The sequence below is a fragment of the Apteryx rowi genome, unplaced genomic scaffold (genome assembly GCF_003343035.1).
Source record: "Apteryx rowi isolate R43461 unplaced genomic scaffold, aptRow1 scaffold_4, whole genome shotgun sequence".
Classification (NCBI taxonomy): Eukaryota; Metazoa; Chordata; class Aves; order Apterygiformes; family Apterygidae; genus Apteryx; species Apteryx rowi.
Genome location: NW_020450529.1, coordinates 5,608,243 through 5,628,726, shown reverse-complemented (window position 1 = coordinate 5,628,726; position 20,484 = coordinate 5,608,243). Strand labels below are relative to the sequence as shown.

Genomic DNA, 20,484 nt, shown 5'->3' with positions numbered 1-20,484 from the left:
AAATTTCATAAAAATACCTGCCTGAGTAAGGAGACGAGTACTCCAGCTATGTGAAAGGCTTCAGTGCGACCTGCTATGCTAGTGATAAACGCCACGGGAAAGCCCCTCCAGTAGCTATGCCGATGTGGGTCCCCACGAGAGACAACCAGAGGGAACCGTGTTTCTTTAGCTCAGCTCATGGAGATGCTTGGAGTTTCTTTGYTGTCTGTAGCCATGGAAGTTCAACGTTTTAATTTTATGTTGAAAKGCCACCAGAAATTCATTTTGATAGGAATTTGTGTAGTTCCTTCTTTGATATGTATTTGAACAAGTTAGGTGATTTTGAAGTAGTGGAGGGTTCATTTAATTATGTTCAGTAAAGCAGATCTCCAGGTAAAAGTAATAAATCTTCAAAGACTTTAAGAAATTAACTGTTAACACCACTTTGTAAAAACATATAAGTGCTATAAAGATCAGTCTGGATGGAAGTTGGAAAATTCTACRAAGTCTTTAGATTTAATGCTTGCAAGTTTAAAAATTCACATATATAATTTGTCGTGTTCCTACAAACTTGTATTGTACATTTTGATCCAAGCTCAAAGTTGGATTGTGGCATACGATAAACTGAATTTTAGTCAGAAGATATTCTTGTCAACCCTGGTATCAAGTAATAATAACAATTATCATCAGAATTTCAAGTTACACAGAAAATTCCCAAGTTTTATATAATAGAGTGGGGACTTAGAACAATAAAAACTTGACAACAGTTTTTAATTTGGACTTTGGTGGACAATGGACAGCTCTTATAGGGACACGATACAGCTGGGACAAAATTTCTCTCAATTTCTATTCAATGTTCAAGYACAGAGGTCTTCAAGGAAAAAGTGGCAACTACATAAAAATCATTTCCTTCGGTAAGATGAATAGTGTAGCATCTTAAACTAGCAAGTTCCGGTTACATCACCAAATTTGCTGTTTCTGCCAGCAGATACTGTTCTCCTGAAGTTAATGGATCTGCAGCCAGAGAGGTGGCAGGGAATTTCCTCTCACYAGAGAAACCTGGAGGAGAGGTAAGACATGCTGGCTTGTTTCCAAAAGTAAAGGCAAGGGAACGGTGAAGCGTATGATTAATTTCCTATTAGTATTCCAAAGATAGGGAAGTATTTCAAGTGAGAAATCTTGCTCGTCAAGCTGTTGAAAACATTTTTCTGAAAGTTTTCTACCCTCACTTCTCTGAAGCCACCTTTCAACTCTGCAACACCGGCCTGGAGGCATTTCTTTTCCATATTTGTATACATCAAACCCACAAATATCAGCTAGAATGCAACAGGTAACTGTTATTCTGACGCCTTCCTTTACCCATTCTTTAGAAAAAGGGGAACACCAGCCACTCTCATTGCAGATAAAAACGAGGGCCTTGTAAACATGCACTTACATTAAACCCTATTCAGTAAAAACTGTAGTAGCTGAAGTATTACTCATTGCCACAGAAAATGAGCTCATTTCACCTTGAAAGTGAAGCACCTTTTTACATTCTCTTATTTAAAGATGTCATTGTACCAGTAAGATGAAGTATCTCTACACCGGAGTCCTGCAACCCGGACCGCCACGTTTCAGCTGACTTGGGCAGTGCTAACAGAGCTGCTGAGACATCGCAGCCCTTCGTATTGCCTGAAAAACCTGCACGCACAACATCAGTCCTTGCTGGCCTCTGTGCAGACACAGCTACACCCRCACCAACACCCGAACTAGCCAGTCTAGAACAAGTACATCTAGTAGATGAGGATGGTCCTATGAAAGAAACTGCGCTGTTAGTTCAAACCCTGTTTGTAGTTAAATATAACATTAACAATATATATATTTTTGTAACAGGTCTCAGACAATTCTGGGGTAATCCAAAGGGAACGTTATTATAAAAAGAAATCCTTGCAGCATTAGCTGCATCTTAGAAAAGTGGAGTGGTAAAAACTAATCAAAGCAAATGAGGTTAGTTGGTCACTGCAACAATATGAATTTTATAAAATGTCAAATAATTAAACTGGTAATAGTCTCTATACTTTCTATTTTTAAACCTCAGTCTACGTGTATACTTTATAAAGTATATAAAGAACTGCAAGAAAATAATCTAAACTGCAAGAAAAATATCTTAAGTAGTAACTGAAAATATACAAGAGAGACTACTAAATTTTAAGCCTCCTTTCTGATTTAATACAAAAACTCCATTTAAAAGACATTTTTATCTATGAACAAAACGTAGATAGCTTCTAAGAGAAAAAGTTTCACTGAAAAATACACAGGTTTAAAAAAGGTTCAGTAACATTTAAGCTCAAAAAGCAATTACAGAAGCAAGATATTTGATTTTAGAAAACTTGTTTAATAATGCTCATTAACTGCACAGCTTTAATTCATAAATACAGATGAAGTTGTAAAAATCTCAAATGTGATTCTTATTTTAAAATTTATTTGATTCTAATGGCTGCCTTTTAATATACTAAACATGTGGAAATCAGTGCAATTTGAACAGTTGCCAAATAAAAACTCTTAACAATGAAGTAATGCTCAGTGGAGTGTACATTCATCTCTACTTTGCAGCTTCTTCTTGTAAAAGGAACTAAATTCATCTTTGGTAGCATAGCAAAACAAACTGACACTGCAAATAATTAATACAGACAAACATTTAAAGACTAGCATGGTTCATATTCACATTCCCACTGTAAAAAAAAATCCATTTCTTTTCTGTAAATAAAAAAAAATTCACTTAAGGTGCTACGATAGCTTGAAACTACATACGATGGGACCTTTGCGCTGAAGTCAACAGCAGTTCTGATACTGATGCTTTCAGGGATGCAAACATAGGCCTAAAATAATCTAAGTGTGGGGGATGTTAGTCAAATGCATTAGAAATGATTCATGACACTTTTTTCATTACAGAAAAATATCATAAGGAAGCATACAATATAAAACCATTAAAAACACCATCCCCTCTTAAAATAAGAGAGGTGTAGAGTTTGTAGGGCTTCCTATTGAAAGATCTCTCAGTCTGAATAACTGTTCTTTTGAAATTACTAAAGTTACTGGTTAACGTCATCTCGCAGAGGGTTAGTCCTAAAAAATGTGTTCTCTTTAGTCTGTCATTCAGTGATTATTATTTACTCTTACAGTATGTGGCTATTGCCAGTGCAAGACCAGATTACATGGTATATTAGAATAATGCAGTGCAATTTCTTTCTCTCTTGGGACAAAGACAGTGAGTAAATCTTAACATGATAGGAATGTTTCAAAACGAAAATTGAAAACACATTTCATTAAGCCAGTATTCCTCTATGTACAGCACATCTAGAAAAAGCAGCATACCATGTTTGTGCACATTTGCACTTAACTAAGCACAGTACAGAAGAAAGGAAAGCTTTCTTTCTTACTGAAACAGGGACAAATATAATCTGATCAAAAAAACAAGTGGCCAAAATATATTTTCAAAGAAAYAATGAAGAACTAAAAAACCAACCAAACAAAAAGTAATGAACGGCGCATTTAGTAATCAAGGCAACCATTTTCCTCATTTTCAGTAGCAATAGCCCAATCTGAAATGTTAGAAACTCAAAAGGGCACTGCATGTGGTGCTTCTGCAGGGCTTCGTCCATCCTTCTCCGTGTCCAGAGCACTTCAAAACACTAAACAACAAAGAAGGAACTCGGTACAGACTGCAGTTAATGTTTTCCACGTCGGCCTTCAAAAGCATGATGTTCTCTGTGTGCTAAGGAAGAGAGAGGGGGGAAAAAAGAAACAATAAAAAGTGTAAACTTTGYCATGTAAACTTTGTCAAGAAGTTAAAAGGAGGAAAACAGAAGACAACAATGTGTGAGCAGTCAAGGAAGACACAACATGCAAACARTGATTTGGGGAATAGACTATTCTGATAGTCCATTCATTTACAGCCTAAAATAAGACATCCCTTAAAATCCTGATAGTAAATGGTTGCACCACATGAATATCTAAATTAAAAAGCATGCAATCTTGAGAGTTATCAAGAGATTTATCCAACTCACTTTAGGAATCTTGCATATTAAATATGAAACCAAGTATATTGTAAAATTGAATTTAAAATATTCTATACTTTGAATGGTAGCTAACTCTTACATTGAAGGGACATAACTATCTATAACTGTGAAGTAAAAATTTGAATGTAATGAGAGATGCTAAATTTCTAAATCTTTAAAGATAAATCAAGCAGGTTATGCCCATGGAAATATCCTACTGGCACTTTATTTCTCTAGTGAAGGTAGAAATGAACTAATACAAAATACTTACGTTTATAAAACACTGCTTTAAAAGATGTGTGTGGCAGAAGTTTATATACCTTTTCTAAAACTTTTGCTTCACTTGCTAAAGAGGCATTCACATTCCAGACTTGTACAACATCTTCACGGTCACGAACACTGACGCTAACCCCTATTACTTCATCATCTGTACAGAAGAGGAAGCATTATTAAAGCATTATTAAAGAATTCTTTAAAAGTGAGACATGTCTAATCTGATACTTATGTATTATGAAACACTGACTGAAAGTTGAACAAACTCAAGAAAGGAAAGAGAGAAATCTCCAATGAAGAGAATACCAATGCTGAAACCAGACAAAATAGTTACCAGAAAGAAACAAACATTATTGCTCGTAGAAACTATTGTAAATATTACCTCACAATAGTTTTAATAAATTGTCCCAGGGTTATTCATCTGTATTATTGCACGCTTATCTTTGACTAGAAGGGAATCACAATATTCACTGAAGTTAGTAACATAAACTATTAAAGGTAATTTACTTCAGCAACTTACTAAAAGCAAAATTTTGGGGGGAAAAGCAACTAATACCCCATGAACAGTGCCTGGCGGAGACTGTATGTTACTTTTTCCAGACTATAAGCTGTATTGTTCTGTTTTCCCTTTCCATTTTGTCAAAGCAGCAGCAAAGAAAAGTTAACAAAACCACAGCCAGGCCTGCTGCTGCTGCTGCTGCTGCTACTATCAGTGTTGGTAACTCCGTACTTGAGGGGAGAAGCACTTTTGGTGTGAAATCCTCCGGATGCAGTTGTGTGGATAGCTCTGTCCAAGACCGTGCTGCTGCTGCAAGGGAAGGCTGCCTCTGCCTTCCTCCCAGCGACTACCTCCCCCTTCCCTGGGCAGAAACTCTCCCTTCTTCTTGGCATCAGCTCAATTATGCATATGGAGGATTTTAAAAAGCACCTATTGGAAACGTCTTTCGCAGGTAAAGGATTTGAGGCTTGTACTCTCTCTCTTACAATCCTGAAATAAGTCAGGCAAGCAATGAAATATATTATCTGAGAAACTGGCTCAGTAAACCCTTTTAGAAAAAAAAAACAAAACAGAACAACCAACTGAACATACCAGAAGCAACCTAATGCAATATGCCTGCTCTACTATATTAACTACGTTTGAGAGATAATATTTGTTTGAAAAATCTTTGCTGAGTTGCTGTGTGAATTGGAGAAACTGAATTCTTTTCTCCTGAATGATAAAGCAGAGATGGAACACTTCCTAATGGGATATTCTTTATCATTAAATAAAAGCCAGTTTAATCATATATATATGTCTAGGAGAAGTAAATATGGTCGCAAGAAATGATGGAAAATATCATGTTAAACTGAAAAGTTAGCTTAGTAATCAGTTCTCGGAATTCATTCCCTGTAGGCTGCTGGATTGACAAGTTAATCATCTGCTTTACCCAGTAACAAGAAACAGTTCTGCAACTGAACTTCAGCTTATGAAATGGTCACAGACTCATATTTGCTCTTCATGACTAAGATACAGCATTTGATGATATATCTTAAGCAAGRTAGCACTCACAAGCCCTTCCTGAGGACCATTTCCAAATGAAACATGCAAGCTTGCAAGCACAGAGATGAAATTTATTCTGAAAATGACTTCACTGAATTATTACACCTGAACAAAATCATGTACTAGTTTCTGGATGATTAATGACTGTTTTCCAGTAAACCAGCAAGGTATTTTAAGAATTTTTATGTAAATTCAATTATGCTAAAGACTAGTTTGACCTAAGCAATATTTTTAAGCGATAATGAAAATACCACCTTTGGCTAGAGCGCTAACCTGGGATTCAGGAGACCCAGGTTCGTATCATGGCTCTGCTGCAAGTTTTCAGTGTAACCATGGGCAAAACACTCAGCTTCTCTGTTTCAGGTCTTCTCCGTTGCTTCCCCTGACAACTCATCACCTTGTTAGGAGAATCAACAGAGACCATGAGGGGTAACAGGGGTGTCTATCTAATTTAGCCACTTCCAAATGAGATAGTACAAGCAATCTCCTATGGAAATGTAATTTGGGGGCTCCAGAATCCTGGCATTGTGGAATCAGCACTAATCATTTGAACGCTGGCTAACAGACAGACGTTTAAACCCTAGAAAACTTGTTGGCCTCCAAGAGATGCAAGCTGTTGAACTCAAAGCTAGAGTTAGCTCTGCTCCAAGACAGTCAGACAAGCTTGTCCTCCTCTTAATGTCAAATGGATACAAGTACGATTTCCTGCCCTGTGCTATATTTTCAGTACTGTTTCCACAGTCTGCATTCAAACCCAGTATTTGTGATGCTAGCCTAAATTATTTTAAAAAGTTACCTGCTGCACAACAATCTGTAAACTGCTCTCCAATTGTTGCTAACAGTAGCTCTTTCCAAACTGCAGCCTAAGAAGAAAAAAACAGTTACTATTGTGTTATTTTCTTTTAATTTAAGTGTCAAGCTTGCTAGCTCAGTTTTGAGTGCATTCTCCTTCTGAGGTTGTCTGGACAGAAAAAGAGTACATTGTACACTGAACAGTKTGCAAATGAACAGTTGCACACTGTATTATATTATTAATTTCTTCAGCATAGTTGGAGCAAGTTTAGACTCTGACAATAAATACCGTAACACAGAGTTGTTCTAATAAATATTTTAAATATTTTAAGTATAAATCTACCTTCTCTACATCTGTGTCCATGACTCATCCTGAATGCACTAATTACTGTAAAGCATGAAAGCAGATTTCTCCCAAGAATTTCACATGATAAAAAGACCATAAAGCTCTACTTGTAATCATTTGTTTCTATGGAAAATAATTACTATCCACTTTAAGAAAAGTACCAGAAAACCCTACCAGTAAACTAAATGGATTTATATTTAAACATCATGTCTGATTCTCCTTGACCATGACTTTCAATAAATTTAAATGCTAACTAGAGAAAACTGGAGGAAAAAAGCTATGAGCCAGTTTTCTTTGGCTCTGTTAGACTAATTACACTGTTATTTGCTTTTGACATTTGTTATCACCTAAGCCAAAGAGCATTCAAAACTTGGAATCTGTTTTCCAACACATTATATGCAACTCCGACGAACTCATTCAGTAATATGCTCCAAGGTGTGTGGTTAGAGACATAAAATTCTTTTTCAGAATATGGCAATATCTATATTTGTCTATACCACCATAGTGACTTTTTCATATACTGCTTCTAAGGAATGTCTTTTCTGCTATTTTGAGTTAGCTTGGGTTTTAGTACTATTAAAAAAAGAAAAACAAATCAAATGTACCAAGGTTAAAACAAAAAGCAAGCAGCTATGAAGAAGATAAACCAATAAACTGCTTTAAGGGAGTTTCTGAGTTTCTGAGCACTCCTAAGCCATCTTCTAGGATACAAAGGATGAGCACCATGCATTTCTGTGACCCGATAATTATCAGCTAATCCAATGCATAATATAGATGTAGGCTATGGAAAGAACTATTTGATGCACTGCATCCTGAGGCAGTTTGAAGATGTCAGCGTGATAATCTTTGACATGATGTATTTTGCCTGCCAATGGAAGAGTTCATATACGAACGTTGAGACTGACCATGCATACTCTCATTACCAGGCGTAGTGCTCACTACTGTGAGTTGTCCTAATGGTCTCATGGGTAGGAAGCACTTCATCCAGTAGTAAGCAGTTGCAGGATCAGGCTTATGAGGATCTAAAAAGTATTAGTTTTCGTATTAGAAGTTGACATACAGAAGGGTCACTGTACACATGCAAAAACATTTTCAAATGTCAGTATTTTGTCAGTCAGTTTGTCATACCATCTGAAAGACTGATATCTCTGGGAAAACTACATCTCCCTCCCTCCACACCCTTACCAAAGCATTGCTGTAGCATGTCATCCTTTCCACTTAGGTCTGTACAAGACAGTTCTTCTTAGCCAAACAGATATTGTGTGCATGTGTGACCATTAGAAGTGTGAAGTCAAAAATGGGCATGAAGATATTATTTACCCCATTTACAAAGGTACTAAAAGCAGACTCAAGTTCATCTCCAATTAAAACTTTCAGAAGTGACCAGGGATGTGTGATATTTAATTTGAGAGATCAAAAAGTTCCCTTCTTTCAAAAAGTGGCGATCATTTAGCCTTTGAAAAAGCATGTCTCTCTGAGGTCTCTAAATTCACCACCCAAAAATGCAGGCCCCCCAAACCAYTTGTCACTTCTGACAATCTTCACACTTTGGATTATAAAGGGAAAAAGAAAATTTCAGTCTTTTGTGATCACCGGGGATTGGAGAGGAGGAAAGCTGCAATTCACATATGGAAAAAAAACCCACAGGCAAAATCAATTAACTTTTGGCTGAAATTTCAAGTACCATCTTTCAGTGTTTAATGCCTTTTGCAAGGCTGTCACATTTTTCTTACACTTCACTTTTAGCATTTAAAGGCCTTATCCAGAACACACTTACACACATAAATAACACATGTGAATAGGTCAAATCTCTTCATTGTGACAGTTCACAGGAAAAGTTACTCACATGCTTTTAATAGGGGCACAAAGCCCAGCACACAGAAAACAAATTGTTTCAGCAGGGCTAAAACAGCGACACGCCTGAACAGATTTTCTCTCTTAAAATTTAAAATTAAAAAAAGAGCAAATCAAAAAAAAGAGCAAATCAAAAAAAGAGCAAATCAAAAAGTGCTATAATTTCACAAGACGTGCACAAGGTGATGTGACAGCTCACTGTTGCCAGCAAAGGGGACTATCCCACTCTTTCCTCTTTTCTCCTTTACCCCATAGATTCATCAAAAATACCTCCTGGTCATATACTRCTCAAATTAAAAAAAAAATTCTGCCATCTTTGTGTGTTAAACTGGCTCACAGAATGATCTGATGAGCAGCACTGCCAGTACAAGTGGGACTGGGAAAGGAGGATGAGCAAGATCTTCCCCCTTCCAGTGGGAGCAAGCCATTAGACGGGATTAGCTATCCATGGAAACAAAGCCTTGGTCTTCAACTGGCACAAGAAAGGCACAGGGCAAACAGTGCTACGTACATCTCTGTACGGGTGCATACAAGCAATGTTAAGCACAAATAGTCCTACTGAGCCTGACACAGAGCGTAGGTGCACTTGGCACTTAAGCAAAACTCTGGCAGTCGTGCTGAACTGTGCGTGGATTCCTGAAGAGCATCACTAAGGTTCTGGCTATAATTTAGCATTTAGTATTACCAGGAAAAGTTTTTTATATTTTGTGTGCTTACAGGTGTGAAAACAGAGTCTTGAGAACAAAGGCCCTTGCAAAATACTACGCTTGCCAAACAGAAATGGAGTACAACACTTCAACTTTCGCTTGATTGACCATACAGTGGCAAGTATTGTCAAAAACAAGATCCTGAATTAGCTAAAAATAAATGCTCTCTCACTGTTTTGCAATAAAAGATTACGGACTTAAAAATGGTGTTTGGTTGTTGTACTGGATGATGTCAAAACTGAAAAACTTTACAAGAGCTTTATTTCACAGAGTTTAAAGAAACCCCCTTGTTCAATCATTTCTAAGTAACAGATGAATATTACGTACCGTACTTTCTTTAGGGACCTTCATTTTCCATACACCTCCTTTGGCATTACTTTCCTCTTCCCTGGTTATGGGAAATATATCAGTAAAATAAACATTCAAATCCACATCGAGATAAACCTATGCCTGGGGTTTAATTTTCCCAGAAAAAAAACATTTGAAACGTAATTATTAACTCCAGGTAGCATGACTCAAGCTATGACTTTTGACATCAGAGATAAATCTTTCATTGTTCATATGAAGTATATTTCTCAACACCTAATTCCTCTCCTAAGTTTTGTGTGTTGGAAAATACTTACATTTTCCCTGACCACAGACTATCTTTGAAGTGGCTGYACATTTTATGGGAATATGCCACAAAGCACTTTTATGTTTTGCTATGGTAACCTTTTATTTTGGAAAAACTCTGGCATATTTTCGCATAAGCAACTTGTTACTCTCAAGTTCATTCAGTTTAACAGAAGAACTTGAACACACTTCATCTCAATTCCATGACAGATAGAAATTAATTGTCCTTATTTAGAGAAAAAGACGGAAGTTGTCTGGGGTCAGGACAGACATGATCAGAAACTGCTTTATAATGGCAAAGGCACAACAACAAACCTGCAGACTTTTCAAGTTTATTCTGTCAACATTCTTTTTATAAATTTTACTTTGCTTTTAGTTTTCTGTTAGAACTCTGTAAAAGCAAAGTTGAAGTTTTCATAGGCATACCCTAAAATTCACCTTTTGAATATCTAAACCTACAACGGTTGAATATGAAACTTATAAAGATTCCCCAGGATCAATGGGCTCCCACCAATCCAGACAAACACTGGGGAAAGAAGAAAGGCAAACTTTGGAATGACATTTCAAAAATCTGCAGTCCTCAATTTGCACTCCAGAATTTGTTTTTCCTCCTAAAAACAATGCTGCAATTAGCCAGCATGCTGTAACTGTAATCAGAGAAAAGCTTCTGTGCAGTAATTACTGAAAAGTTAGTGGGCTTTGATGATATCAACATCTTGCAATCCCTTTCCTAAAATACAGCATGTACATTTACTTGGGTAGTCTTAAAATAGATGTATCGTTTTCAAAAAAGATCTTTGCATTTCACACCCCTACTAGTCACTTACCAAATCAAAACTAAAAATAGAGAAAAAACAAAATGTTCCCACTCATCCTGAAAAAGATATCAAGACCTGCACACAATTGCCTACTTGATTTGTACAGGCACCAATATTTTTTTCAACCCACTTTAGATCTTCTGACCAGTTATGGTATTTTTAGAAAAGTAATGTATGTTTTCAGACATATTTCACTTCAGAAAATTATTTACTTCTTCAGATTAGGATGGAAACCTCCTGTAGTAAGTCAACATCCAGTTAGACATACAATGATCAAGTTAAAGAACTCTAATTCAATCACTATCTAGTGCAAATGATGTAAAAAAGATCAAATCTCCTCAGAAAATGTTTAAGCTACCTAATTAGAAAGTAAAGGAAGAAGRTATGCTAAATTCAACTTCTGGAAAAAAAAAAAAAGATTTATACTTTATTCCATTTCCATTCTACAATCTCATAGGAATTTGCTGCAACTTATCCCCTCATAATGGCATAGTTAAATAGTTATACTTAGCTTTAATCTAAGCCCATATATACAGTTATATGCATATGAACCATACTTTTGCWTGGGTAAAAAACTGGCAAGGAGTATCAGTCATTTGCATTGTTACTACACTATCTTCAGTGGAGAGAAAAAAAATTTGTAAGTTAAAATTCAAATACTAGTAACCCACATGAAAGCATAATATACCATAAAGTATTTTCTGTGTATTCTTGAATTGAAATTCAGAGACATAATTTATTTTTAATTCATAATTTATTTTCTTATTTACATTTATGTTCCAAAGTGGACAATCAAGTTACAGTCTTTTTAATACAGATTCTCTTTAGCACAAGTAACTTTTAAGCTTAACAAGATCCTGACAGACCCACAACAGAAATAACCTTAGTTCAGCCATTTGCGGGCAACAGAGACAAGACACTTCTGTCCCACTCCTGCCTCCTTTCACCAWGTACTTAATGTTTTTCACTGCACGCTCCCAGAAATGTCTAATGATAACACACTTACCAAAGTGGCCGTCTCTCTCCCCTCATTAAATGGTAACTACATCTCAGGGGCAAGTTTGTCACAGGAGGGATGTTGTTGTACACACTCCAGAAATTCTTTWAAAAAAAAAGTATAGTTGCATTAACATGTGAGAAGAACTTTCATGCAGATTTACTTCCTTTGTTCACTTTCTCCAGAACCATCACATATTTTACTCATAGAGAACTATCTCCTTCTTGTACTCTATAAAAAAATGCTCTGAAATCAACTTGTTGCAATTTCACTTCTTAAAGATTTTAAAGATGTATGTTGCAACAACATGCAGTGATGTAACATTAGATATAAATACAACTTTAAAACCAAACATTGCAACATTATGTGATAATTTTTGGCAGCCCTTGGCAATTCCATCTAAGAGCCATTTCCRTTATCCAGTCACTAAAAGAGAAGAAAAACTATTAAAAAAAAAAAGGATATGAAAATCAGGCAGAAGTAGKAATATTTATATTGAGTTCTGTGTCCTGTTTTTACTCTTTTAATGCTAAGCAGTAATCTGCTGAAGTTGATCACAGAAAAGATGTGTAAGCAAAGAATTACCATGCGACTGACTCAAATTCACAAGTGTCCGCTGCCCCAGACTGTTGCTGTGCAGTCCTTGCCCTGCGCAGTACCTTACCTCCTCGTGAAAATGGAGAAGCGTGCACAAACGGGTGATCCTATGGATGAGCTGATGACACTTGGTTCAACCCCATTTTGAAATGGACCCACTTGTGTTGTCAAATTTGATTTCACTGCCTGAATGATGTGGACACTCTGCTAACACAGACAGGGAAAGAGAACCTCCCCCAAAGGTCTGCAGCRAACAACCTCAGACTTACATGCTTTATGCCAAAGTGCTGCCACTGATGACCTTGTTTCCAGAAAACTTCTAAAACCAGTTTATCTCTTAGGACGATCAGCTGAGAGGAAACATCTCACGTAAGGTAACAAACTGTACAAACWTTAGTACGACAGCTTCACTTAAAGCTACAGAAGATCACCACGGTTGGGTTCTTCCAAGGAGAAGGCTTTGGCATCACCTTAGAAGTTCAGAGATCTAGTGAACTAGGTCAGCTTAGCRTTAAGGTAAGGCAAATACCAATTCACTGTATTTCACACCAACTCTGGCAGTAAAACAGAAATGCCATTTTACTTGCAAGAGATGCCCACTGATTGGCACCGATGATTTAAAACTAGATGACATAGAAACATGCAGAATTTCTTATTGCTGCAAACATCCATGATGTAAAAGTACCTAACCATAAACCAGTTCACTGGAAAAAAAAAAATCATGCTCAAGGGTAGAGACAGGAAAACCAACCACAAGCTCTAACTTTGCTGTATTAAAGAACAATTTGAGAAAGAGCAGGATAAATACTTAAAATACATCAAGTACAACAATCCTATAGTGGCACCAGAGGAAACTGGAATGGTTAAGAAGAGTGGGCTTGTCTGATCAAAGCAAACCAATATACTTCATCCTTTTCTGGTCTGGAAAGCCAAATGAAATTCAAAGAATGACTAAGTGATACCACACAGAAAGAGCAGTACTTACATTTCATACCACAGGTGAGTGAAGGCATGAGTTTGACTCATTCATGAGAGTGCTAATGTAACTTCACGCGTTAAGTTTCATTTTTCATGTGTAGGAACTACTGTAGCAAAGCTAATCTTACCTGTACTGTTTGTACTGTATAAATCTTCTTCAAATTTGATGCACATTCAGCTGCTGTAGTACCAGGAAGTGACCTGGAAAAAAAAGTAGAGTTAATAAAAATATGTATTTTACCTGGGGGTAGGGGGGAAGGGAGGGAGACGGATGGAGAAAAGTGGAACGTATTAGCAAGAAGTTGAAACATTCACACGCCGAAGCCATACAGTAAACTCCAATTTAGATKATCATTACTTGTTTAAAAATAGGAATTCAATTGTTCTTATACTTTAGGATGAATTGAGATTTGTCAGATAGTTTACAAAAGTATGTTTTAATTAGACAGGTGAATTAAGACTTTAAACCAAAAATAACTGTATTCCTTTTAAAGGCCACCCCACTCTCTTTGCTGCTTTTAGGCATTAAAAAAAAAAAGTTTTAATTTTAGGGGTTATCAGTAACTGAATTCAAGCTAACATTCAAGGTTTCTTCTTAATTGCATTCAACACAACCCAGATCTCTCTTTGGCCATTTTAAGATATTCTCAGCATTTCATACTTCCATCTTCTTTTAAAAAACRTTAGCTATACAATTAATTATAATTATATTCTAAATTTGAAGTCCTGCTTACTTGCACACACCGCTAGATGGCACAAAACTATAAACTCACATAACTAGAGAAGCAACTGAACTCATACAAGCCCTATTTCTAAAGTATTATTTCTAAAGCAGAACTACAGTCACCAAAGAATCTTTATTTTGAAACAAAGCAACCTTCCCTTTCATCTTAAAAAGAGGAAACACAAATATATAGGATGACTGAACCTGGAAAAAGAGCAACAGAGTAGATTAAGAAACAGAGAGCAAAACAAAGTTGTTGCCCAGGTACCTGCTGAAGAAAGATCTAAGGATAAGGGTAGAAATAAGCAGTAATCCCCTGTCTAAGCGGCTGTCTTGCCCTGATACCTCTGATCAGCACAGACACATTCAGGAACACACTAAACAACCTCTCTGTCATTAAAGACACAATTCAGGCTCTGGGTAAAAGCTGGATATACATAAAAAGGAAGAAATTGAATAATTAAACCTAAGCAAAACTACRAAAACAGCATCACATTTTCAAAACTCTGATATTAGCTCCAAAGTTTTTGAAGGCACCTGTCAAAATGAATGACTTAAAATACATAGAAAAACGGCAGAGAACCCCCTCTCGACTTTTTCAGTACAGAACAGAAACTAATGTCTAGCTAACTACTTACCTGTTACTCAGTAGACACAGGACAGCATCACAGCGATGGAACTGATGAGAAAATGGTGTATTAGRTGTCCAAATCTCAATAATTACTTTAACAAGAAGTTATCAAAAMCAGACAAGAAATCGATATGGTGTTGGTTCTACTAACGTGATCTATGCACTATGAAAAATATCATGAGAARACTGATAAACTGAGAAACTAAAGTTGCCTTTTTTGCACTCTACACTCAACATTAAAGAATAAACAGAAATTCAAACTAACTGAACAAAAAWAAAGACAGTCAGATGGCTTCCTAATGCAGGATACAATAAAAGTAGCAACTTAAAAGGGACAGAAAGCTTTGCAGGTGATTTAACTTTAGTTGTCAGYAGGGAGTAGCAGGGGTCTGCAACGCAGTATCACTTGTGTTTTCTTAGCACTGACAGAAAGCAGAACCTCTCAAATATTGTTTCACRAACGGGCAAAACCAGAGATAACTTTGCTTCTCCATGTCTCATACCACTGCCCGAGAAATTACTTCTGCTATGTACTACTTCTGCCACCAATATGTATGGAGTTAACTTTGCTTTACAGTATCATCATTCTGTATATTCACATTGATATTGCTGTTGAGATGCTGTGATAATAAAGTCTATTCAAATGCGAGATGAAAAGATATTCTGTAGCTATAGCCAAAGGTTACCTAGGTACTCATAGTAGCCATTTAGCAATTCTAATGCCATTCCCAAAATCAGCTAAGAATGAAATCCAGAATATTCCTCTCTGAGGTCACCAGATGATTCATTTTGATAGTTGCAGATAGTGTGTTCCAGAGAACCTATGTGACCAGCTGGCAGAAAACCCCAACCAACCAGCAGATTATGTATTTGAAAATTTAAGGTGATGGACTATTCTTTTATTTCTAGTAACTTGCTTGGCAGAGCTTCATGCCCACGAGATTACACAGTACTATTTCAGCCTTTCATCCAACTCTGGAAAGTATCGTTGATCTTTTGGGCTTATCGCTAACGCCAAAAGCTTTTTTATTAAAAAAGTACTTAGAGAAGATGAAGAGATCTCCGAGATAACTATTCAAATACCCAACTAATCCTTTTTTATATGTTATATCCAGCTTATATTTAAATAATGTTCAAAGTTCTCAGGAATACTCTGCTATACTTCTACATCATTTGTAACCTATTATTTCTGTATACAACCAAAACCCCAATTCACGATTTGATTAACCAGGAGAAACAAACTATTGAAAGGACTGCAAATTATCAAAYGATAACATACATCAATTTAAAAGTTTCAGTTCTGCGCCATTTGCCACACTAAGAGGAATTACACTTGCATAAATTAGGATTAATGCATGAGTATAAGGCAGAAACAATATATTAGTCACGGCCAGCCAAAGTGGCAGACATTAAAACAAAGTACACGAGCTACAGACAACAAGAGGAAAAAGCACACAATTTCCTGCCAGATTACAGAATGCCGACAAATCCAGAGTGCTGCGTTTCCGTGATAGACACCCATAAGCTCCATAGATCAGCATAGATGACAATTGATTGGGTTTTGTGCCTCAAAACACACAAAATAGTGACCTTTTTTTTTTAAATTGAGTACACAGGAAAAGTTTAGATTAAATTAGCACAAATGGTAGATGAGCTTCAAATGAAAAAAAATGTAGAAATTCCTTTTTCTGCAACTTTTCCAACACACACTCAATTATGATATAAGCTAGGAGTCATAAGATCATTGTGTACTTTGCTGAAAAAACTCACTACACATGCTACTACACAACAGGAAAACTGCAAATACTGATTCTTAAAATGAAGCCATTACAGAATTCCCTCATTTGGAATAATTTTACTGCCATCAGCAACAATATTAATCCGATAGGCCACGTTGAACTTTCAGTTCAAGCCATGGCGAACAACTAATTTCCACTTATGTCCCGTATCTTACAGTAAACTGCAGGGGCATTAGTTAAGAGCGCGAGAAAACGGAGCTGTGAATAACCTGCCCAAACTGAATCCTAACGCCAGCTTGCAGCTACTTCTTTATTATTCCTCCATGAATAATGAACAAAGATACAAAGATAAACTCCATTGTTTTATCCATGAATAAATCTCCAGGTGGTCGTGCTTATGTTAATGTCTAACGCCGAACTGTAGCTCTTCTGTTTCCCTACGACGAACTAAGGGTAGGATTTTTTTCAAATGTGCTCACACTGTCACACTGGCCTTTGTTTCCCAATGGGAATCTCATCACAGCYTCAGTGGGAGCAACTTTAAAAGTGTCCGAGCACTTCAGAAAATATCACTCTAAGTATTTAGCTGCAACTGGTTTTGGTATAAATAAGCAAAATATTTAATTCCAAAGCATATACTCAAAAACATGCTGTGGCAACTAAACAAATCTAGTAATCCATTCTGAATACAGACAAAGACTGATTTCAAGCTATCAAAGCCTGTCAAAATGCATTTACCGGTTTGAGCATTTTTATAATATTAACTATCATTTTTCATTGTAAGCCACCTACTCATGAGCTTTAAYAGACGAAATAGATGATCCTAGATAAATAAGTTTTTGCTATAGGGAAGAAGGGAAAGTATTAAGTTTTGTTTCAAATATTTGATGTGTTCAGCTATAAAAATTCACAATTATTATGAAAATGGCTCAATTATCAGAATTTATCTACTAGTTTATTTATATAAAACTCATCAGTGTAACATGGAGAGAGAAAAATAAGCATATAAAGATAATGTGTTTTCTAAGAACATTTTCACCTTCCTGGAGCAGACTAATAGCATTGCATTACATTTGGTAACATTTATTAGCATGTTCTTCCTCTCAACAGATACATAAAAGTTAAACTGCTCTTACAACAAAAACAAACTAACTTAAAATCACTGCCAGAAGTCAGGCAAGAAGACACAGCAGGCCGGCCGTGATCCTACTGCCTGATCTGTACAGACSTACAGACTTCCCCTGAAGGAAGTGGATCTTTGACAAAATTCAGCCAGAGACGAGCCTTCTGTACCAGACTTTAATGCGATCTATGCTTGTTTTCTGACAGCACTTATTTGTAAAGAAGGGAACTGATATTTTTCTTACCGTTGACTGAAATTGGTATATTAGCAATACTAGCAGCTCGGGTGCAGGTAGGCTTTCAAAAGATGTCTTTTTTCAAGGATATGTAACGTCCCCATCACCGCATGTGCATTCACACACGTTGCACCAAAAACTCACCACAGACAGAACCTTCAGCTTCTCACGGTGAGCCTGAAAAATCAGGCAGCTACTAGCAATGGTAAATTTTCATTATTATTTTGTACAGAAAGGCTTACTCAGTGTAGCATTAAAAATAAAATGGCATACAGTACTCAGTCTAAACTATAGCCATGATTTGCACGGTTTACAAAGTAGGCTATTTGCTTCATGCCCATACATATGTGAAAAAAGTGTAAGCAGTTTCACATCCTTGTATTTACACAAAGATCACACCCAGAGCTACATCCCAAAACCCCACTAAGGGATGRTTTCAAATGCTGAACAGCACTTGTTATCAACGACACCCAAGCCCTTGATGGCCTCATCACATTTGACTTTTCCTTTTGAACAATCCCCATGTCGAACGCGCTACACAACCTGAATACAATGACCAGATTTCTAATCCTTGTTTTTAACTTGCTATATTCAGTGAGGCATAACTGTATTTTGTTGTAAAAAATCAAAAGACTGCTGAAGAATTGAAAGACAGAGCTGCAAAAACTAGAAATGCAATCTTTCATTCAAAAGCCAGAGAGTTGAAGAGGACCCTGCACCAGCGCAGAGTCTCACTGAGGCGAACATGAGTGCAAAGCTCTCCGGCRTGAATCCGCTTCCCAAGGAGGCACCAAAGGCACCTGCCCGCCTTGCTGAAATCCCACGTCTTGTAACGCCACCACTGCGCTGCATGCAAAAGCACTACCTGGGATACACAGGTATGAACTCGGAGACCTGCAGCATGGAAAACAGCTAAGCTCCTGGTTTTAGGACCTTTAGCACGCAACCTTAAGAAATGTTTACAATTAAAAAGAAAATCTTGTTTTTCTGAGGAGAAAAAAAATGACAGCTTTTCTGACTTCTTTTATGAACTGGCTGATCTACTGACATTTGAAGATCATACATACGATCTTACTTGTCAAACTGGTGAATAATATTCTCCCAAACACTTTCATCATTCTCACTTTTCTAAAACAAATATGGGGTAATATATGAGAAAGCAGCATCAGATGGTAAATACTGTAGCCATGCATACCAAAAAAGGCTTAGCGCTTACAGGAAATGCAAATGTCCAAGAATATAAGTGAGACTGATAAAGAACTTGACCTGCTCACAGGATTACAGCCTCCAGATGCTATGCTGATGCCAAGGCATTTACAGAAATAAGTGCTGATGTGAGATAAAGACTTTTACTTCTGAAACAGGAGATGCATCAAGTGACAATATTATAAAGGTGAGGTCATTAAACCTAAGGCAGTTGTTATTTGRTGGCATATCACTGTTGCTATACATAGCACTATTTAGCTGATGGGTATTTATTTTAACAGTATAACTTAACGATATATTATGGAGCTCTTAGAACATAAGTTATGGATTTCTCTCACAGTAATATAATAAAAAAAGGCAACTCTGCATATCCATCTCAGCATCTATTTAGCCCGATTCTTAAGAGTCACTTCTTCCTGCATTTCAGTCCAAGTTTAGGGTGATATGTAACAGTAGTCAAAATCAGCTTCATCTCATGGGAAAGCACCACTGCTCCACACCGTGCATTTCCAAAGTAAGTAAAAAAACCATACATGTGGTTATAGCCTATGGAAAGTTCATCCTGCACGCACTTGAGCAGTGCTCCCGCTCCCTATCTGTGTGGGTGTACTGATAAACACTGCAGCTGCTGCTCCGGGGCTCCGCGCAGACACGCGAACCCGCGCACACTGCAGTGAGTTATATTTATGGCTGTGCATTAAAAGGCATCTCTTGTGTGCTTTTTAGTGCCTTAAATGGTTTTCAAATGCATGAAACATCCCTGCTGTTTTGCTGTCATTCTCCCTCCCTGACATTATTCTATTATTATTGTTGCTGGTAAACAAAACACAATAGTGTTTTGCATCTAAATCACTAGGTTTTGACCATTGGCCCCACATTTTTTACAACAGGCCCCAAACTTCTGGAAATTTAAGGTAGCAGTTATATTTTTWAAAAATTTACATATGCTCCTCGTTTTACAATTAAAAAAACAACAATACCATTAATTAAATGTACTTATATGGAATCATAGGGAAAAAATCAGTAGAAAAACTGTTTTTTGAAAGTGTAAAATACGGTGAAATCAAAAAAAAAAACCAACAAAAATCGTGATAGAACCCCGCAAGGCGCAGCGGACGTCACCTTCGGGCGCAGGGAGTAAGCGGTAGACGTGCTCGCCTCCACGCCGCCGGTGTAAACAAGCAGATCTTCGGGGCAGCTTGCTCAAGCAGCAGTCCAAATGCTGCTTTTTTAAAGAAAAAAATAATGATAATAATAAAAAAAGCACACAAACAGAAAGCGCCGCCGTTTATTTTC

The 20,484-nt window shown here is 36.9% G+C and overlaps 1 protein-coding gene across 6 annotated transcripts; it reads right to left on the bottom strand.

The window, feature by feature from the left end:
* Positions 1–2,181: 2,181 nt before the first annotated feature.
* Positions 2,182–20,445, bottom strand: EIF4E3 (eukaryotic translation initiation factor 4E family member 3). 6 transcript variants are annotated; one of them, XM_026074924.1, is made up of 9 exons: positions 20,311–20,375; positions 14,893–14,933; positions 13,659–13,731; positions 12,822–12,902; positions 11,965–12,059; positions 9,856–9,916; positions 6,626–6,692; positions 4,337–4,443; positions 2,182–3,733 (listed from the first exon to the last, which is right to left on the bottom strand). In XM_026074924.1, exons 5-9 carry the CDS (start codon positions 11,988–11,990, stop codon positions 3,569–3,571), a joined length of 426 nt encoding a protein of 141 aa, XP_025930709.1. In that variant the 5' UTR covers positions 11,991–12,059; positions 12,822–12,902; positions 13,659–13,731; positions 14,893–14,933; positions 20,311–20,375; the 3' UTR covers positions 2,182–3,568. The 6 variants fall into 6 exon arrangements, 4 of the variants coding, with proteins under 4 accessions (XP_025930709.1, XP_025930708.1, XP_025930711.1 ...); XM_026074923.1 differs by lacking the exon at positions 14,893–14,933 and having other exon boundaries at positions 20,311–20,445; XM_026074926.1 differs by lacking the exons at positions 12,822–12,902; positions 14,893–14,933 and having other exon boundaries at positions 20,311–20,444.
* Between the last annotated feature and the right edge of the window lie 39 nt (positions 20,446–20,484).